The sequence below is a fragment of the Lipotes vexillifer genome, unplaced genomic scaffold (assembly GCF_000442215.2).
Source record: "Lipotes vexillifer unplaced genomic scaffold, Lipotes_vexillifer_v1.1 scaffold63, whole genome shotgun sequence".
Taxonomy (NCBI): Eukaryota; Metazoa; Chordata; class Mammalia; order Artiodactyla; family Lipotidae; genus Lipotes; species Lipotes vexillifer.
This window is the reverse complement of record NW_006784492.1, coordinates 319,863-341,079: the sequence shown is the minus strand read 5'-3', so window position 1 is coordinate 341,079 and position 21,217 is coordinate 319,863. Positions and strand designations below refer to the sequence as shown.

Below are 21,217 nucleotides of genomic sequence, written 5' to 3'. Positions count from 1 at the left end.
TCCTGCAGGAGGGAGATGGGAGAGGCCCGGCCAGGACCCTGACCCAGGCATCCAACACCAGCACAGCCAGGTGGCAGTGAGAGGGAAAGCCTGCCCAGTGCCTGGCTGAGGGGCTGCGGTCACCCACTGGACAGAGGGAGGGCCGGCTAGGGAGGGAGCTCTCTGAGCCCAGGGCCCAGGAAGGGCAGCAGACACCTCCTGGGACAGCAGGTCCCACAAGGTCAAGCCCTGCACCTGGGGTTCCCGTGTCCAGCTGAGTGCTCAGCCAGGGGCCAAGGTGAGGAATGCCCAGCCCAAGGACACCTGGGGGCCGGGGGAGGGGGACTGCTGGGCCGGGGCCGGGGCCGGGGCCGGGGCCGCCCACCCACCCAGCCGCCGGTCAGCCCTGAAGACAGCTCCTCTCTCTCCCTGGGAAGAGGGTGCCCTTTGGGGGTGACTCCCACGCCCTCTCCACGTCTGCCTATGTGGACACGGGGTCTTCGCCTGCTGGGTGATCGAGCCCTGAGGCCGGCTCCGCCCTCTGCAGGGCCATGGACGCCGACCTCGGAACCTGACGCTCGCGCTGCTGGGACAGAGGACTCACACCGCCACCCAGCTGGTCCTCCCCGGGACGGGAAATGCCCACCAACGCCCACCAATGCCCAGAGTTTTGCTGGAAACCAAACAGGTAACAGTGGGGAAGGTGGCCTGGATGAGGACCAAATCCACGGCCGGCTACACTGGAAGGCTGCGTCCCACAGCGGAGGCTCCGTGCCTGGGCCACACGGCCGTTCAAAGACCTCCATCCCTCGGCTGCGTCAGGCACTCACAGGCCTCTCCGTACGAGGGTGCTGGGGACCAAGGGCCAGGGTGCAGGCGCAGCACGGCTCTGAGGGGACCCTCCGCACATGGGGACGTGTTGCGGGCAGCCCCCCACCTGCCCCGGGCTGCACAGCCCAGATGCGGCCCCGGCTCCCCGCCCCAGGGTCCGGCGGCATCAGCACGCTGTGTCTCTCGCCCTGAACGGAGGGGCCACGGTGGCCACCACCTAGGAAACAGCTCACAGCAGCTAGAATCAGCAGGAGGTCTGGATGAAACCTGCCCTCTGGAGCCCGAGGATACAGTTCAGCGCCGGGTCCAGACGCGCACTGGCCCAAGGGTGTCTGCGGCGCCCTACGCTGGCTGGGGAACCTCGGGTCCGGTTCCGCGTCACAAAAGCGGACACAAGGTTCACAGGACGAGCAGAGGATCCGTCCGGCGAGCCCAAGGTGGAGGCCGTCCCACCGAGGGCCTCGCAGGGCGAACGGGCACCGCACAGGAGGAGCGGAGGCCCTTCCCAGCTCCAGGAGGACGCAGCTGATCACAGACCCTCATGGCCCCCCACCCCCACCCCCGCCGTCCTCCCTGCTCAGGACACTCACGGAGCCAAGCATCCAGGGTCCCCACCTGGGCTCCTACTCATCACGGACAACCAGTGCACGGTGCAGGGGCACCAACGGCAACACACCCCGGAAATGCAAGAACTTGCCGGTCATGCTGCCCACGCTGCCGGGCCACAGGTGGGAAGGCCGAGCCCCGCACTGGGTAAGCCACGTGGGCCCAATGCCCCAAGCCCAGAATGTGGAGCTGGAGAAGCCCGGCGGGAGCTCGGAGGAAACGGCTGGACAGCGGGCAGCCAGCGAGCCGGGGCTCTGGGTTTACGGGGAGCGAGTCGCAGGGATCCGGCCCGGCCGGCTCACCCACCACCGCCTGGCACCCCACCCGGCCCCCGACCCCGGAACTCTCAGGGAGGGGAGAGCCGTGGCCCCGAGCGCTCCATCCCAGCCCCTCACGGTGTCCCCACTGTCACACCCAGCCTCCCGGTGGGGCTTGTTACTGCCGCCCTTACACAGCTGTGTCTGCGGGTGTGCATGAGGCGCTCAAGAACGTCTGGTGAGTGAATGGTCTGCTTTCGAAAGCCAGTACATTGAAGTAAACCCAATGAATTCCATTAAAATGTGCAATGTTTCCCCTGGTTAAAATACACCTGTGGTTTTCTAAAGAGGAAACAGATGTTCAAGTGAGAAAGGAAAGCGCTTTAAACCAGTCCAATGAGGAGATGCAGAGTTTATTTCTCCTGGAAGAGCACAGACTCAAAACACAGGTGAAACTACACACAGGTGTCTACGGGGAGAGCAGAGGGGAAGTCGGGTCGAAGTGCAGGAGACATGCAAGGAAGGCCGCGGCTTCTCCCGGCTTCACGTCCGCGGGCTGCCTCCGTGGGGAGGGCGCCGGGAGCCCGGCCCGCAGAGCCAGTCCCCAAAGCGCCAGTACCCCACGGGTACAGAGCCAGAGGTACAGAGCCGCCCTGGGTCCCCACGGAGATGCGGCTGCAGGTCCAACAGGACCCAGTCCTGGGGCAGGACTCAGACCAGAGGGGGCCTCCCGCCACCCCCAACAGCAGCCACAGCTAGTGTCTGCCCACCACGGAGCCCGCCAAAGAGGATGGTGGCACCCAGGGGCTCCACGGGCACATGCCTGCGCGGACAAGGCTCCTCCCCTACACCTCGGGGCCGGGCACACAGGCCGTGGCCCGAGTGCGGGGCGGGAGCCGCTTTCCTGGGAGGCTGGGGGCCTCGCTTCACCTGCTATTAACACTCACGCGGCTAAGGAGCAGCTCCACCACCAGCCCTGCTCACCTTGACACGCTCGGGCCTCCGTTTGGAGGGTCGCCTGTGACCACCCAGGGTCAGGGAACCCCATGCGGATCCCGGCGCCCAGCACGCAGGGCCCCCACCTGCTGTCTGACCGATGGGCGGAGGGTGAACACCCTCCCTGGAGGGTCAGCGCAGCCGTCCTGCTCTAAATCACACGGGCTTCACCCACTTGCTCAAGACAAACACTGTTGTTTTCAGCCTTGAGATTAAAATACTAAAACCGCTAGCTATCCAGATTGCAATAAAAGTAACACGTACATTTTGCAGAAATTCCCAGGGCCTTGCTTGGTGGCCTTACTGCCGGGGACCCAGGGAAAGACGGCGGGAGGGCACCGCCGGGCCCAGTGCGGGCACCGCTCACGAGCGTCACGCCACGGGGCGACACTCTCCGAGCCCACCGCTAGCTATCCAGATTGCAATAAAAGTAACACGTACATTTTGCAGAAATTCCCAGGGCCTTGCTTGGTGGCCTTACTGCCGGGGACCCAGGGAAAGACGGCGGGAGGGCACCGCCGGGCCCAGTGCGGGCACCGCTCACGAGCGTCACGCCACGGGGCGACACTCCCTCCGAGCCCCCCGCCGCCCATCCTAGCCACACCCTGACCTCAGCGGCCGCCGGGTCCTTTTAGAGACGGCAGAGGCCGCCACGACCAACACAGTACCTGAGGGGGCCGGCACGCTGAAACCTCCTTAGAGGGATTAAGGGGCAGAGGGGGTAACTTTCCACCGCTGACACTTTCTAAGTGGGTGGACAGCACCGGGCAGGCGACCGCGGGCGGGCGGGCAGGAAGGAGAGGGGTCAGAGGGGAGCAGGGGCGTCGCGCCCAGAGGTACCTGGTCTCGGAGGTGCGGCCGAGCCCGGTGGGGTGGGGGGTGGCGGCAGGAACGTGCTGTTAGGGCTGCTGATGTGCCCCTCCCCTGTGAGCGTCAGGTCGGCCACATGCTCGCCCTCCACGGTCTGGACGCCCCCGGCCTCCGCCGCCTGCGCCGGGGGGCTGGGGGTGCCGGGGGAGCAGAGAGGCGGGCTGTCGGCAGAGCCAGGGCTGGTGGCCGGGCTCTCGCGGGGCCGGGGAGCGCTCTCCTCGCTGTGGCCTGTTGTGGGTCTCGTGCAGAAGGCCTTGGGGGCGGCCGAGGGGGAGAGGGCGAGCCCCGGGGGTCCAGGCGGCAGACGCAGGAACTCGGGCAGCACCAGGTCCTCCTTCCTCAGCAGCCCGCGCTGGTCGTCTGCTCTGTTGCTCTGAGCTTTGGAAATGAGCTCAAAAAACTCTGTTGGAAGAAAACCCACGTTGACCAAGTGTTATCGCATTTACCCTCCGGCAGGCACAGCAAGCACATCTGGAAAGCCCTGCCCCGCCGCCCCAGGCCCTCCCCCTTCCTCCTGTTCCGGCCGCACAGCCACAGGGAAGCCACAGGCCACACGAACAGCTGCGCTCCTCCCTGGACCGGCTCCGGGCCGCCGCGGCCCGCGGCCCATGTCTGCGCTCCGCCCGCGTTTGAAGCCTACCACCTTCTGAGCAGGAGGTCCCCGGCCACTGACCAGGCGCCACGGCCTGACACAGCCAGGAGCCCCTGGTACCCGCAGCTGGTGACCCAGCCTAGACCCGTGTGTGGGAGCCCTCTCGGGGGCACCACGCCGGGGCAGAGGGCGGTCCTGATGGGGCCTGTGATCAGCGCCCGGCCCTCGACCCCTCTCCCTGCCGCGCACCCCGCCCCGGGAGCTCCACAGCCCCCCAGGCCGCCCCCTCCCGGCACCTCCGCCCTGCCGGGGACGTCCAGCTTCTTTGCTGGCTCCCCAGAGCTCTTCTTTTTCTTACCTGGGTGGATTCTCAGTTGTAACTCGAGCTCACCATCCAAAATAGATGGTGTCTACACTGAGCCTTCTCGAGGCTTAAGTTACACTCTGAGCTTCTGACCAGCAAGGAGCTTAAAAGCTCAAATCTTAACGGCTCTCAGAAACGCGAGAACTTCGGAGCAGGCGTGTGTTTTACTCTGGCACGTGGCCGGACGCCACGGGGAGCTGTGACTAGCCCAGCTGACTTGCCCAGGAAGTGCTCCCTGGGTTACAGCTCAGGGCGCAGAACAGCTCCTAGAGCTTTCCCCTGTCACGAGCTTTCGGAAGAAAAGGAAGTCCCCCACGCCTCCTCTCCGTCTCTCATGCCACGCTTCTCCTGTCCTGCGGGCCCGCGGGCGGCTGGGGCGTCCGGCCCCCATGGCCGAATGCACAGCCTTTCCTCAGGGCCCCGACAGCGGAGGCCAGCGAGGCCTGGGCCCTCCCACCGGCCTCCTCCTGGCGAGGACCCTCAGGGACGTGGACCCTGGTCCCGAGCCCCCCTCTGAGCCAGGACCCGGCTGTGAGGGGGGACAGAGACCTCCTGCTGCAGCCCACGCGGGGGCTCCCTGACTCCTAGGGCCCGGCTCTCGGTCTGAAAACTGGGGCTCTAGTAGAGTTACACCAACAGCTACAGACAGACACAGGGGCGAGTGCTCAATGTGACGGGTCACGGCCACCCCAATGTCAGTAACTCAGAGAAGCTTCTAGTGACTGGACTGGAAAACTGACACTGCATTCACGAAAAACGTGGAAGTTTTAAAAAGTACACATACCCTCTGCTTCGTCCAAATTAATTTTCTGATATTTTTTTTTCCCAATCTTTGCAATAGATTCTTCTCTCTTTGAAAGCCGGGGATCCCTAGCATTCTTTCCATTTTCTCCTTTAATTTTAATAGAATTAGACTTGCCTAGTGTTCTTTCCTCTCCCTGCGTCAGAAGGAAAGTCAAAGTTCCACTCACATTTCAGACACATGACAACACAGTTCATCAGTTATATAAAAAGGGTCTTTGAAACATAGATTGCATTGATTTGGACTTTACATGCGTTGCAGAAACATCAATCGCAATGATAAGGATTGCAAAAAGAACAGCACGTAAGGCACACCCACCCACCCAGCGATTCCCAGGCTAGTGGGAGCAGGCACCACAAAGGGACCCTGAGAAGAACCCCCCAACCCAGGGTGCAGGCCCAGCCAGGGCAGAGAGCCGCTGGGGCCGGCCACCCCTGAACTTTGCAGGCAAGGAGCGAGGCAGGGTGAGGAGGGGAATTACCATAGCCGAGTGATTTCTGGAGCTGGCATTTACAGCTGCGCTCTGTTTGAGGGGCACATTTTTCTGTTTATCTGTGGATGCTGAACATAGTGAGATAAGCTTTATAAAACTGCAGTGAATTGCAAATCCATCTCAACATTGAACATAATCACGTTTATACGTCTTTGAGATCAAAGCTGTACAGAAGCCAAAGGTATCAGAGGTCCCTTATCTACATGCGTGTTCAGGCCTGAGCACCCACGCGGCGTCAAGGGACAGAGGACCGGCCTCCTCCGCCCGCTGAGTCTGGGCGAGCTGTGTATGACGGCGACGGGGAGAAGGCTCGCGGCTGGCTGCGCCTACTGGGACTCTGTGGTCCCGCGGTGAGTGAAAGCGCCTTTCGGGTACTATTTGGCACGAATGTCTTTAGAAAGTAGGAGAGTCTCACATTTATTATGTATCTTCAAATACGGCCAGTGCCCCAAGTCAGGGCTGCAGGCTGGCCCCCGCTGGCCCTTGTGGCCCACAGACCACTTCCCTGGCCCAGGATGGGCTGGCAGAGTCCCAGCCCTCCTGCCTGTGAGCAGCGTCCCAAACACACCGCACGCACCTGCCCGCAGCTAGCTGTGCCTTCAGACTCACCTGCGCACAAGCGGCCCGGGAGGTCCGACCTTATCAGACCCTGGAGGGAGGTGCTGAGCACCCGTGCCCCGCTCAGCCCGCTCGGCCCCTGAGGCCGGTTACTGTGCGGGAGAAGCGCACACAGCGTTCTCTAGAACCCAGATGGGCCCACAGGGGGACAGGAAGCAGGCACGGGAGCCCGAGGGCAGAGGGGCGACCGCAGCCCGGGTCACCCTTGGGGATGGAGACGAGTGATCGGCAGCCCCTTTCAGAGCTGAGCCAGCCCGGGGAAGGTAAGGGCGGCTCCTGACGTGGCCCCCTCCCTGCCCTGCGCAGTAGACTCCAGAAGGCTCTCTCCAGGAGGCATGCCCCCGCTGCCCCCACCTGGGAGTGCAGGCCCCCGTCCCCGGGGCAGGGCTGCGGGGCTGCGGCAGCGTATGGGAAAGGGCCCTGTAAACCACCGATTCCTTGTGCACTAGGCACAGGGGGCCCCAGCCCCCCACCTCAGCCGCTGCTGGGCCGACATGGGGCGGCGACGCCCCAGGGTCCCGGGTCCCTGTGCAGAGGGATGGGGAGGCCTCCCAGGAAGAGAGCACGTTCCAGGGCATGCTGGACCCTCGGAGCAACCGCAGGGCGTTCGCAGGGCCTGCCGCCCCTCCTTACGGCAGACAAGACGTGCAGGGGTCCCAGCGAGAGGCCCTCGTGCTCCCGGTCCCGGGGCCTCCTGCCCGCAGACAGACGCCCAGCCACGGCTGGACTCGGCCATGGCAGGGGGTCGCCGGGCCCCGTGAGACCCTAAGCCCAAGTGAGGCCATCTGCAGTGTCACTCTGAGACCACGGGGTAGCAGGGCTGGGAGCTTTCGGGGGGCCGAGCCCAGGGAGCCAGGAGGCTGGCAGGACCAGGACAGCGCCACCCTGCTCACCTTTCCCTCGGGAGGGGTCCTTCTCCTCCAAGATGACCCGCTGTCCGTCCAGACTCGAGATGGGGGCTCCGAGGTCCAGGGGCTCCTTCTCTCCACTCTAGAGGCAGACACGGTGCAATGAGCGGCTCACCCAGGCTGGAGCTTTCCGGAACAACTGCGTGTGCTGCATCGGCCAGCAGGACCATCCCAGGCTTGATGGAGTCACGCGCCAGGTGACCCCAGGTCCTGTCACCTCGGCAGGGCCAGCCGCAGACGCCTGACATGCAATAACCAGGATCCCAAGCGCCAGCGGGCCTGCCCGGAACGCAGGCGCCGGGAGGAGCCCGCGTGACAGGGCTGTCACCCAAGTGATGGCTGCTGGCAACACTGGGCCGAGTCGAGGCCCCGGAGCTGGAGGAGCGCTTGGTGGGAGCCGGTACCACCTGCGTCCACAAGTTGGGTGCTTTTAGGCGTTAAGTCAAGCTGGCCTAAGTCTCAGCGTTACCTCCAACCTGGAGGAGGGGACCTCAAGCCCACCTCACTGGTCCTCAGTGCACTAGGAGGCGTGGGAGTAGTGGGGAGACACCTCCCTGTGGGCAGGAAGCAGGCGCATCTGAGGCCCGGGATCCTGCCCTTCTCTCCTGGGGAGACTATCTTGCTGTTCAAGTCCCACATCCTCTGTCGAAGAAAGAATCTGAACTTGTAGCCTGGCTCTTAAATTGCTAAGCGACCAAACGCCCAGACAGAGCTCCGGCCGAGTGGGGAACGCACCAAGGCTAGCAGGGTCCTGCCTGGCTCACGACTTCGTGGCCCACAGTTCACTGAGGAGGGTCAGCAGGAGGGTCCAAGGAAAAGCCACATGCTCACAGCCCATCCACAGGACGCCCCGTACCACCCTCCACGACTCTCCTGGCCCCGAGCCCTGAGGCAGCTGGACCACTCTTCCCGGTCAGGCCTCAGCAGCCCAGTGGGGAAGGAGCCCCGACCAGTGGCCAGCCCTTTGGGGCTGAAGCCCCCCAGCGACCTCACGAGCACACTTCCATGACTCACCCCACTTTACCGATGGGGAAACAGGCACGGGGACTAAGGATCGCTTAGGAGCTCAACAGAGTACAAGCAGGGAGGCCACATGGAACCCAGGCCACGTCCCTCCCCTTTCGGCATATTCTAGGCTCCAGGACGGCACCCCCATCCCCCAGTGAGCTGGGCGAAGGGCTTCGGGTTACCCTCGGGAAGTCTGAAAACAATTTAGCTGGTCCTCTTGTTCACGTCAAAGTCTTGAACAATTCTGGAGCCCATTTCAGAGAAAATAAAAATCCTAAAAATACTTGAAATCGTAGCTCTGATAAAGTATAATTTCTAAAGGAAGGAGGACACAGGCCAATGGGTCATAAGTCACCGCATTTCAAAGCAAATGTGTGGAGGTGCGGGACCGCCCTCCGGCGGTAGGAACGGGGACTCTGCTCTCATCTCTGCTTCACCCGTGCACGGAGGAGCCCGACGGCCCGGCTCCGAAACGCCAGGGAGAGCTGTCAGGCCCACGGCCTATGGGGAGCCACACCGTGAAGCAGCAGATGCCCCACAGGCTGCTGCAGATCGGGTCACGCACGCCACCGCGTGCCGTCATCCCATCAGATTTGCACACGGCGGGAGGCGGAAAGGTTTTCATTTGTTTCTCTTCTTGGTTTCCCTGGGCCCAACCCCCCAAATCTCAAATACCAACCCAAGTCCCAGAGGGCACGAACAAGGTATGAATAAGCAGCAAGCATTTCCACCAAAGGGTGGGAAACAGGAGGGCAGCGGCAACGTCCTCCCCAGGGCCTGCTGGGTGGAGAAGCCGCACCCAGGCGCTGGGCTGGCCCCACGGCGTCCTCCCGTTACGCCAGCCACAGCTCGCTTCGCGGACAACAGGGGCAAGCTGGGCCCCAGCAGGCAGCGCTGAGCTTGCAGGCGGCTCGGGGGCCCAGGGGGCCCCGTGTCACTCACCAGCCTGGTCACTCACCAGCCGGGCCACCAGCTCGCTCAGGCGCAGGCCATACTTGGCCGCCACGGGCCGCAGCACCTCCGTGACTGGTTTGCTGGGCTTGGCCTTGAGTCCCACAGACCGGTTAATCGGCACCAGATCCAGCCTGGTTGGAGGGGGAGAAACAGGAGCACAGTTGCCACAAACACGTGGCAACTGTCATGTGGACGTTCCGTCTCAAAAGCAGAGCAGCGTGGCACCCACAGGCATCACCAAGGCAGCCCCAGGTTCTGCACGAGAAGAGAGCCCACAGGGGGCTTCTTTAGGGTCTCGTGGGGCTGAGCCAGGACTGTCACACCTGACAAGGAGCGGCCCCTCCCCACGGGTCGACCCTGCCCCAGGTGCGGCCCTGCCATGGTCGCCGGCAGGCGGGGAGCGTGACCCTCTGGCCCCCGGGGTGCCTAGGGCCACGTGCGGCTGCCCCTCTGAGCTCACAGTGGGGGTGCCGGCACCCCCAGTAGAGCAGAGGCCAGCGGGGCAAGTGGTCAGAAACAGCCTGTGGATCTGGAAACCTCAAGAAAATGGCAATTGCATTTCTCTCACCGAAATAAAGTGCGTTTTTCTAGGCGCAGGTCCCTAGACTCCAAGATGCTACTGTCCTGGTGCAGCACCAGAGGCTACGGAACAAATGAAAGGAAGAGAGACAGGCGTCAGTGGGAGTCGGGGCGCACAGCTGCACAGAGCAAAGTGCAGCTTCAAACGCGGCCCGCCGTAGCCGGAGAGAAGGCCTCAGCTCTCTGACCAGCTGCTGTGAGCCCGCAAAGGGTTCTGTGCAGCGAGACGGCGCTCTCGGGACCCACCTCCGCCACACGCACGGTTCAGACGAGGAGCACAGAGCAGAGCCCAACACAGGCCAAGGTGGTCAGGGAACCCGCACGCTCAGGTAAACACACACAGGTTAGCCGGCTCCCCCATCGGCAGGATCTCCCACAGGGCAGACGCCCCCAAAGGAAAGGCCCTCGGTCTCCGCAGCCCTGTACCTTGTCCCCGCCCACCAGGAAGAGGTCCACGGCAGCCCCGTTGATGCCGTGTCGCTCACAGAGCCCGGCCAGGACTTCCTTGATGGAGAGCCCCGCCCTGACGAGCACCACGCAGGCCGTCCCGTCGGGGAGCTGGATGCTGCAGTGCTTGGCGGCCTTGTCCTTCTCGGGCGCCAGGGTCCTGCAGGCCTCTGGCTGGGGGGCAGGGAGACACGGGGGCGGGCGCAGGGTCAGGGAAAGTGCGGCGAGGCCCCGGGGAAGGGCCATCGTAGCTTGCACACGCGTGGGGGGCCCAGCAGTGTGGCTCCCTGTGCACACCCAGCTCCACAACGCAGACACGTTCCGATAAAGGCACAGTGCGCTGTGCGCACACGGCCGCTACGCTGTGGGGCTGCTAGTTGACAGAGAGCCACCCCCCTCTCAACTACAGGCACCGTCCTTGCAGTCCCAGCCTCCAACCTCTGAGTCTAAACTTCTACAAGGGCCATGCTAACTAGCTTTCCTACTAGAATAGGATGGGCCTTCCCACTTTTGTTTTCGGGGGTCCGGTCTCGGCCTCCCTGACCCGGAAGCACGTGGAGTCACCCTGCAGAGCCCACTGAGGCCATCTGGGGACCAGGAGCTGCCTCGCCCGTCTCTCAGCCTAGGAGCCAGGGACGGACAAGGCAGGCAGCCTCTGCTGCTTCTGGTCACCTTTCTGGCTCTTTCTGGCCGACCTCGCAGGCCCAAGGCCTTTCCAAGAGGAATGGACGGACAGACAGCAGGTGGGCTGGAGGGAAGAGGCTGGGAGAGGGGGCGGGACGGCCAGGCCAAGGCTCAGAGGCAGCGGCACACACCTGAGGGTGTGAGGCCCCTCAGACCCTGGCCCCCAGGTCACGAGGAGCGGGCGCCGCGGGGAGGCTGGGTGTGAGGGGCACAGGGGAGTCTCAGCTCCTTCCTCCGCGGGGCTGCCAGGGGGTGCGCCCTGCAGGCAGCCTGCAGCCTGGGGTGCCCTCTGCCCAGAGAGCGCCCACCACCTCTGCCCGGCGCGGGGGATGTGGCCCAGCCCACCTGTCCCACTGCCAGGCCCTGCGGCGGGGGGCACGCCTGCAGGATGGGGAAGCGAGCCTTCCAGCGCCGCAGCACCTGCGACGTGATGCCTGCGCTGCGGGTGGACTGGGCAGGAGTGGGAGGCGGCCCCTCCCCACCGCGCGGAGCAGGGCTCCCACGTGCTGGGGGCAGGAGCCGGACCGGGGCCAGCCCGCGGCCTGCGCGCCCCGTGCCAGACCTCTGGGTCCCTGAGTTACAGCACCGCTTCCTGGCTACAGACGGCTCCCCGTGTGCCTCCTTCTAATGCCCGACTTGCCCTGGTTGTCACTTCCTTACCACTCTGTCCTCCGAGGGTCTGAAAATCTCTTTCTCCCAAATATTACTTCAGAAAACTAGTTTGCAGGTGGTAGACTGATTGCAAAATGGCCCCAAATATGCCCTTTCCACAGACGCACGGGCAACAATAAATGTCCTTTGTCTTAAGCCACTGGGTTTTGGGATGCTTTGTCAGGCAGCAATGGCTGACTGGTGCGTGGTCCACCCTCACGGCTCTAACTGGTATTGTTATGACTGAAGAAGAAATGCCATCTACACTCACTACTGCCTGTGACCATCTCAAGTGACTAGGAGGCCGGCAACAACAGGGTTTCCCAAAATCGCCATCAGACGACAGCTAACCAGCTAGCAGGGCAGCCCAACGCCTCCTCCACCTAACTGGAAACTGGGCCAGACAAGCAACTCAGCCGGGCGTGAGGAGAGAGCGCAGGGCCAGGCAGGACCCAGGCCCCCGGCCCACAGCTGGGGCCGGCGGGGAAGAGCCCCGTCGGCACAGCCCCCAGCGCACGGGCAGAGACGCAGGGGTGTCTGAGCTCACGGGACGTGCAGGTGCCGAGACAAAGAGGAGTGCCTGCCTGCTCCCGTGGGCGTCCAGAGGAATGTGCCTGAACGGGAACTAAAGGTCTCAGAAACGAGCCCCGAGATATTCTTAGAGCTCAAGGGGCGCCCTCCCCATCCATGCAACAGCTCCCTTACGAGGGACACGGCTTTGCGGGGACTCACCAGGTCCAGGCTCCCGGCCGAGGTCATGGAGCCCTGCGACTCCCGGCGGCCCAGGCCTCCGTTGGTGTGCACGGGGTCTGCAGGGGACACAGGGACTCAGAACACCCAACGGCACCAGCTTCACGCTTGCTCGCTTAACGCAGACGCGGAGAAACCCCCCGAGCGTGGTCACGTCCCCCACAGCCCCACACCTCCTTTAGGCTGAACAGACACGCTCGAAGGACAGGAGCCAGGCTCGGAGGCCCTTCGGCGGCGCAGCCTCGCCCCTGGCACACAGCTGGAGCCGGGAGCCACCGCCCAGGCCCGCGCTCTGCTCTGCTGGCGGCCGCGCAGCCCCCCGGCTCCTGCTGCCTCGTCGCAGGTCAAAACGGAAGCAAGTGCGGGGCCTCCCTGCCCTTCATTTAATCTGGAATTGTCATCTCAACATGTGGCTTCACGTGCCAGCCAGTTACGGCATCTTTTACCGACGGCTCACGTCCCGTCTTCCTGTAAAGTCCTGAATGAGCTGACAATCGCGCCATCCGATGTCACTGACTAAGCTAACTGTAATCTAAAACTCGCGAGAACTCTGACATAGCAAGGACCTTTAAAAACACAGGGCCTAGGGCCCTGATCATGCCGCTGTGCCGGGGCCTGGGGGTGGAGCAGGGGGCCTGATTACACGGAGGCCCCCAGGTCCCACTGACCCACCTGCCAAAAGCAACGGACTGCCAGGCCAGAGAGTCAGGATGCCTGGGGAGCGTCCTGGAGTCAGGACTTAGGGCCTTTCCGGGTGGCTCTCTAAAGATGTGCCGGGTATGGGGACCCCGGTCTCCTGGGGTCCCGCTCAGAGACACAGACCTAGAGAGGCAGGCACTCCCCCGCCTCTGGTCCTCGGGGGTCCCTGGCCGCACTGACGACACCGCTCCCACCCCCAGCTCCGGCTGCCCTTCCTTGCGGAAGAATAGCTGTACCGGCTGCCCCAGGCAGGGCCCTGGAGCCTCAGGGCACTGGCAGAGGCCCACAGCCTCCCTACACTGCCCTCTGCAAAGTGGGCATAAGACCTGCCTGCGGCCGGCTCTGAGCAGGAGATGAACCCTCTAAAGCGCCTGGCACAGCACAGGCACCACCCCCCTCAGGTGCTCCAAGCTCCCTCGGTAAGCTGCCCAACCTAAACTTGGGGCCCGGGTCTGGAGCCTGCAGGTTAGTTCCCAGAAAATAATCCCTTTCCTGACAGGCTGTGGAGAAGAAAAGGACGCCAAACCCTCCCGCGCCCAGTGTGCGCCCCGCCCTTCTCTGCCCCGTCCCCCCCCCCACCGCCCAGGCTGCTACCCGCCCACCCACCTCCCTCCCGGCGAGTCCCAGCCCCCGTCCCTGTCCCTCTCACACTGTCTTCTCAGCCACATCCAAGAAAGAAACCAAGGGAGAGAAGATCTAGGATGGCAACCTTTAAAATTTACAATAATAAAATTACAATTTTGAAAATGCTCGGTACCCAAGCCACGGTGTCACGTTTTCTTAAAGAAATTACAAAAGCGCGTGTACCTCTCTGCACACGGCAGAAAAGCAAGAGGCAGTCTGGGTGACAGAGGGCAGGACATCTGTATTTTCTGCTTTTCACTTGGTTGTTTTTTCCAAGTTTTCTACCAAGAGCACCCATTACTGCTCAAGCAAGAAGAGGGTGGTACCCGTGGGGCGCCCTAGCCTGGGGAGTTAGAATGCACCATGCCCCCTCTCGGAGGGCCCTAGAGCCCCCACGTCCCCGGCCAGGCCGCCCCAAAGGGCCATGTCACAAGCACAGCCCACACGTCCTCACTCGCCCCCGAGGGGGCCTCGCCCCCCACCTCACACGACAAGCCGCGGACCCCTTGGACGGTCACCTTGGCCCTTCTTCTGGGACCGCCCGGCGCTCCTGGTCCTTGACCAAGAGAAAAACGCTCCTTTTCGTTTCTTCTCGCTGTCCTCATCCCCCAGCTCTTCATTCAGGGACCGTCCTGATTTCGATTTTCCATTCAACTGCCATCAAAGGGAAAACGTCGTTAAAACAGTGTGAAGTTAATTTAACATCACGTGAAGTGCATGGGAAAGGGAGCTGGAGCAGGCCGCCAAGACAGGTGCTCCGCGGGAGGGGCCAGGTCCCCCAAGGCCAGAGGCGCAGCCCCGCCAGCCTCTCCAGAAATGGCAGCTGGAGCCCCCCACCCTGACCAGAGCCTCGGACAAGACGCACGGCGAGTGCTAAGAGGGCCTTGCATTCCCTGTGGGTGAGGGGATAAGCCAACAGGGGCGTCTGCTGTCATCTCTGCAGAACAGCTTTCATCTGGGGGGGGCCAGCACGGCCGGGACGGGCACCTTCTTTGGCGTGGACGTGTTTGAGTGGTCGGAGCTGACGCTGTGCTTGGAGGTGGGGCTGCTGGGGACCTGCTGCGCGTCGGGCAGCGGGCGGCCCTCCACCTCCGCCAGGATGCACTCTTGGTACAGCGGCGATTTCAGAAAGCGAGTGTAGCTGTCGAACTTCATCAGGTTGAAGATCTGCCGAGGAAACAGCGCTGTCCAGTGACACGCGGAACCGGACACTTGGCCCTGAAGGTGCGGGGCGGCGCCAGGCCGCACGTGCAGCAGGACCTGTTCCCAAAGTCCCTCATCGCCCCTGGAGTCGTTGCCCAGGGTCCTTTATGTCTGATCACACTTATAACACGCCAGCCCTCGGTGGCCGCGCTTATGATCAGCCAGTTCCAACAACCCACATAAAGCCAGCGTCTGAGCGGCCTCAGGACAGCCAAGGTGCCATCTTGGAGAATCTTTACTTTGTTAAATAAGAATGAAACCAAAGGCAACTGGGAACCTAAAGGAAGTGAGACCTGTCTTGAAAATACCTTCCTCCATTTTCTTAAACCTCATTCATATGACTCAGCAACAGAAGTAACCCCTGCTAAGGCCAGTGGACATGTGCTCTAAAACACATTAAGTCCAATGCACACTTTTCATCACAGTGATGTCCTAAGACTGAAAAAAGTCCAAACATCCATCGATCTCTATGTATATCACCGCCCATGAACCTGTGATGACACACAGATGCATAAGGGAGACTGTCAACAGTCAGGTATGCTGCGGTGGGGATGCCCTGCTCCAGGGCCCTGCTGAACCCTGGCTCTGAGATGGAGCCCAGGGCCTGGAGTGGGGCGGGGTAGGGGTGGGGTCCCACCGGCACTCTCCTCGCAGTCTGGTGCCTGCGGGGGCTGCTCTCCAGGACCCGAGTCCTCTGCCCGTGCCCCGGGCAGTCACCTGGAGCTGCTGCTCCTTGAACATGTCGGGGTGCGGGGCGCTGAGGATGTCGTCCGCCAGCTGGGCCTGGCTGTCGATGTTGACCGGCGTGGTGGCTTTGCTGCTCAGGAATTTACTGAAGATCTCGCGGGCCCTGTAGGAGAGCTGACGCGACAGCACACGAGTGGGACATGCATACCACACACGTGTTTTCTGACACAGGTCCAGGCAATGGAGAGACATTTTCTTGGGGCCTAATAAATATTTCTTGCTTGGATAATAACTAAAAGTACCAGCCACTATGAAACTTTTCAATAAATCAGCTCCTCTCCAAATTTTGTCAAAGCGCAATCTGAATGTTCCACAGACGGGGGCTGTGCTGCTGCTACAGGGGCATCCGGGTGCGGGCGGCGCGGGTGCTGTCGCATGGTGTGGTCTCGCCAAAGTGGGAGGGAGGTCCGGGCAGCACGGCGCATGAGAAGCAGAGAAGAGGCCTCCTCTGAGGGAGGGGCACAGGCTGCCTCAGAGCGGGTCACGCCGCGGGTCAGCACCCACACCAGCGGGGGCTCACCTGGCCCCGCGCAGCCTGCAAGGGGGGCCGTACGGATGGGCATCCTTAGGATGGCCCAGGATTTTCTCTTAAATCCCCTTCCCCACACGGAGTGGCAGCACATGTGCTGAAAGTTTTAGGGCCATTTATGCAAGCTATGTTTAGGCAAAATTAAATATCATATATATTAAGAAACATGCTGAAAAAAATTTTTTTAATCGTGTGAAAATATTTTTACACGGACTTTTCAAACTGCACTATGTGTGAACCTACGCTCAAATCACCCTGCCCTTTAACCACTCCCACTTCCCAGCCGGAAGAAACGTACCTCTTTTTTGTCATGTGCGGGAACATGATGAAAATATTCACAGGCCTGCCAGAATAAAATGTTTTCTTCACTGAATTCCTTCCTTAGAAAATCCTAAGAAAAACACCATAGATTAACCTTCACACAATCCTCGGAAAAGGGTACGTCAGTAGTGGTGGTGGGACCTCCCTCCTCTTGTGCTCTGTTTCATTATTCCCACTTTATTCTTATTTTCATCTTTCACAGAAACCAGGGGTGCCAAGCGCCTCTCCAGAATTTACCTGGGAGCAAACTTAAAAGCTGCCCTCACTGGGACCACTTGGGCCTTCCCAGCTGTTTCCTTAGGAGCTGAGCATGCCTTCCTAATAGCCAGCCTGGCTAGCAGGCAGCTGCTTCCAAGGGTTCACAAGAAGCTCTGATGCCCCTCACAGCAGAGAGAGGCGTCCTCCAGACCCTGGGCCTGAGCGCCCGGGGTAGAAGCAGGAGGATGAGAGGTCTGCCCTGCCCAGCCCTGCCCTGGGGCCGGCTGCAGGAGGTGCCCGCTGCCCGTCAGACTCACGGAAAAGTAGCGAACTCCGAGCGGGTCCTGCAGAAGCCGCTCGAAGGACACGGCCCAGCTGGCAGCCCTCCGCTCACGCAGGCGCCGGCAGCTCTGCACGCTGGGGAGGCTGGCATTGCTGCTCAGGCTGTGGCTGCTCACGCAGTCCTTCAGGTCGGCGCCGTTCAGCTCTGTGGGGCCAGCACAGACCTCACTCACCTGCGGGCCTGTCCCCCTCCTGCCCACGGGGCCCTCACCATCTGTCTTCGACAGGAGGTGCGTTCAGCCGACACAGTGCGGCGAGTGCCCACACTGTGGCCGCATCATTCTGGGCACCCTGGGTACTGGGCCGAGTGGGAACGAGACCGAACCCACCTCCTGAGGCCGCGCATGCACACACCCGACAAGGATGCTCGTCACAGGTCACGGCCGCCCTGGCCGCGGGCACAGCAGGGGCTCCGAGTGAGTCCACCTGAGGGCGGGACGGGCCAGGAGCCAGGGCTGGGTGACGGGTGGGCTGAGCAGAGAGAAAGGGGTACCGGTGGGGTTCCGAGGACCCAGAGAAACACACACTGTCGCTAAGTGCGCCGCAGTGCCCAGGCAGGGAGTTGAGGACCAGGGCACACGGAACCATCTGGAAATGCTCTGCTTAGACCCCAACACACAAAACTTCCCTGCGAGAACAGCTCTCGGTTTTGTGTGAATGTGACTAGAAACCCGCTCCTCAACGCGCGCTGACACACTCAGAAGCAGGCACACGCTCACAGGCAGACCACACGCTCACGCACGCACCCTGACATGCTCAGAGGCAGGCACACGCTCACGCACGCTCACGCACGCACCCTGACACGCTCAGAGGCAGGCACACGCTCACGCACGCACCCTGACACGCTCAGAGGCAGGCACACGCTCACGCACGCTCACGCACGCACCCTGACACGCTCACACTCTCCCCCTCTCTCTCCTTGGGGCTGGGGTCCTGGAAGACCCCACGTCTTCACGTGTGATTTGTGTCCAGTAACAGGGGCAACAAAGGACTAAACACCACAGACTCCCGTCCCCCCAAATTAACGTCTCCTCCCAACACACTTCCCAGCACACGTTCTATTAGAACCAGACAGACTGAGTGTAAAGGTTCACGTGGAAAACCAAACACGAAATGCTGGAAAACTACACAAAACAAAAGCACGGAGGCAGGGCCTGCCCCACCCAATGTTACACACGTCGCACGCCGCATCCTGAAGGATGCCGCTGCAGAAGCAGACGCGCCACGGGGACAGGACACAGCCGGATCACTCGATACAGGCTACAGGGTCAACTGTGACCAGCTGGAGAGTGACCAAGTTGGGGGTCTTGCAATACGCACTAGAACAAATGCCACACGGACCAAAGATTTAAACATAAACAGTGAAGTCAGAGAAATACCAGAAGCAAGCATGGGACAGTTCTCTGAGATACCTGAGTGAGGGCATCCGGCAGGCTCCCGCCCAGAGCTGTCAGAGACAGACTTGAAGCCTCTGTGTGCGACAGCAGACGGCTGGTGCCAGAGGCAGTGGGCGGGGTGGGGGGCAATGTGGGTGGAGGGATCAGCGGGTACAAACGTCCAGACGTAAGAGAAACAGGTCCTGGCGACGGACGGCACGGCACGGCGAGTGTAAGCAACGACACTGCATCGCGCGCGTGAACGGAGCTAAGAGAGGAGATCTTGGCAGTTCTCACCACAAGAAAGAATTCTGCATCTGTGCCCGGTGAGGGAAGTCAGCTAGACTCACTGTGGCAGTCATTTCACAATATATACAAATTCTGAAGCATTATGTTGTACACCTGAAACTAACATAATGTTGTATGTCAACTACACCTCAAAAAAATCAAATCACATCTCTGTATGTAAAAAACACTGTAAGCTAAGGCAAAAGACAAATAAGAAACTATGGGAAATACATATAACACGTTACACAGCTGAAGGACTAATTTTCTTTATATTTAAGAGCACCTACACATCAATAAAAAAAAAAAAAAGATCACTAAACCGTAGGAAAGTGGAGGCAGAGTATGATCTGTCACTAAGTAGAGGCTTAAGATGCCCTCAGCCCCGGGGACCCCCACACGGAGCCAAAGAGAATGTGAACCGTGAACCAGCGTCAGGGGCAGCATGAGGGGCTGAGCAGAGAAGCTTCCCTGCTACGTTTCATGCTGATAAACAGGGTCATCCTCAAAAGGTGAAACAGTCTATTTTAAAAACACTCGGTAAAGTATGAGCACCAAAACATTTTCCTCCAGCTTTTTTCCCTTAAGGCAATAATGGTTGAACTGAGAGTTGAGGGATGAACAGAAGTTAACCGACCTCAGAAAAGCGGGAAAAGCCTTCCACAAGGGGACAAGCATGTGCAAAGGCCCTGTGGCAGAAGAAACACAGCTCACAGCCCGTGTGGCTGTGAGAGCTGGCAGGTAAGGCCAGCGGGGCCGGGAGGTGGGCACCCAAGCTGTGTGGATTTCACCCTGGAGGACAGCGATCAACAAGGGAATGTCAAGATGGGAGAAAATATTTGCAAACAATGCAACCAACAAGGGCTTAATTTCCAAAATATATAAGCAGCTCATACAACTCAGCAACAGAAAAACAAACAACCCAATCAAAAAACGGGCAGGGCTTCCCTGGTGGCGCAGTGGTTGAGAGTCCGCCTGCCGATGCAGGGGACAAGGGTTCGTGCCCCAGTCCGGGAAGGTCCCACATGCCGCGGAGCGGCTGGGCCCGTGAGCCATGGCCGCTGAGCCTGCGCGTCCGGAGCCTGTGCTCCGCAACGGGAGAGGCCACAACAGTGAGAGGCCCGGGTACTGCAAAAAAACAAACGAACAAACAAAAAAAAAAACGGGCAGAAGACCTAAATAGACATTTCTCCAAAGAAGAAATACAGATGGCTAATAGGCACATGAGAAGATGCTCAACATCACTAATTATTAGAGAGATGCACTTCAAAACTACAATTAGGTACCATCTCACACTGGTCAGACTAGAAAGTCTACAAACAATAAATGCTGGAGAGGGTGTGGAGAAAAGGAAACCCTCCTACACGGTTGGTGGGAATGTAAGTTGGTGCAGCCACTGTGGAAAACAGTATGGAGGTTCCTCAAAAAACTAAAAGTAGAGCTACCATGTGATCCAGCAATCCCACTCCTGGGCATATATCCAGACAAAACTATAATTCGAAAAGATGCATGCACCCTTATGTTCAAAGCAGCACTATTCACAATAGCCAGGACATGGAAACAACCTAAATGTCCACTGACAGACGAATGGATAAAGATGTGGTACATATATACACACTGGAATTCTGCTCAGCCATAAGAAAGAGTGAAATCATGCCATTTGCGGTAACATCAACGGACCTAGAGATGATCATACTGAGTGAAGTAAGCCAGACGGAGAGACAAATAACATATGATATCACTTACATGTGGAATCTAAAGTATGACACAGATGAGCGTATCTACAAAACAGAAACAGACTCACAGACAAAAGAGAACAGACTTGTGGTTGCCAAGGGGGAGCGGGTTGGGGGAGGGATGGAGTGGGAGTTTGGGGTTAGCAGATGTAAGCTATTATATAGAGAATGGATAAACAACAAGGTCCTACTGTACAGCACAGGGAACTATAGTCAATATTCTAGGATACGCCATAACGGGAAAGAATATTTTTAAAAAAGAAGGATATATATATATGTGTATATATATATATATATATATATATATATATATATATATAGGAACCATATTCAATATCCTGCAGTTAACCATAATGGAAAAGAATATGAAAAAGAATATATATATATATATATATATATATATATATATAACTGAATCGCTTTGCTGGACAGCAGAAATGAACATGACATTGTAAATCAACTACACTTCAATAAAAAAATATTGAAAAAAGTCATCACATCTATGCTAAAAATAAAACATTCCATTAATAATAATAATAAAAAAGAAGGGACTTTTTGTCCTTCTGGCTGCACGTGGAGAGTGGCCAGCAGAGGTCCGGCTGAGGCTGGATGGTGAGGACAGGGTGGGGGGCAAACCGCAGACACAGCAGCTGAACCCATCAAGGGTGTTGCAGCTTTTACTTGTCAAACAAAAGGTGTGTGGATTCCAACACGCAACAGGCAGAGCGATGTAGACCAGTGCACACAGGACACGAGGGAGGCGGGTGG

General features: G+C 59.8%; 1 protein-coding gene across 1 annotated transcript in view; it reads right to left on the bottom strand.

Moving 5' to 3' along the window:
- RGS12 (regulator of G protein signaling 12) overlaps positions 1–21,217 on the bottom strand; it is a 95,131-nt gene that overhangs the window by 4,613 nt on the left and 69,301 nt on the right. Inside the window, exons 4-16 of the mRNA XM_007456894.1 lie at positions 17,028–17,197; positions 16,490–16,582; positions 15,633–15,776; positions 14,700–14,879; positions 14,216–14,366; positions 12,372–12,448; positions 10,284–10,478; positions 9,847–9,920; positions 9,283–9,409; positions 7,302–7,398; positions 5,779–5,858; positions 5,280–5,433; positions 3,510–3,941 (exon numbers count right to left, since the gene is read on the bottom strand). Of these exons, the coding sequence (XP_007456956.1) occupies positions 3,510–3,941; positions 5,280–5,433; positions 5,779–5,858; positions 7,302–7,398; positions 9,283–9,409; positions 9,847–9,920; positions 10,284–10,478; positions 12,372–12,448; positions 14,216–14,366; positions 14,700–14,879; positions 15,633–15,776; positions 16,490–16,582; positions 17,028–17,197 (1,974 nt within the window). The remainder of the gene's footprint in view (positions 1–3,509; positions 3,942–5,279; positions 5,434–5,778; positions 5,859–7,301; positions 7,399–9,282; positions 9,410–9,846; positions 9,921–10,283; positions 10,479–12,371; positions 12,449–14,215; positions 14,367–14,699; positions 14,880–15,632; positions 15,777–16,489; positions 16,583–17,027; positions 17,198–21,217) is intronic.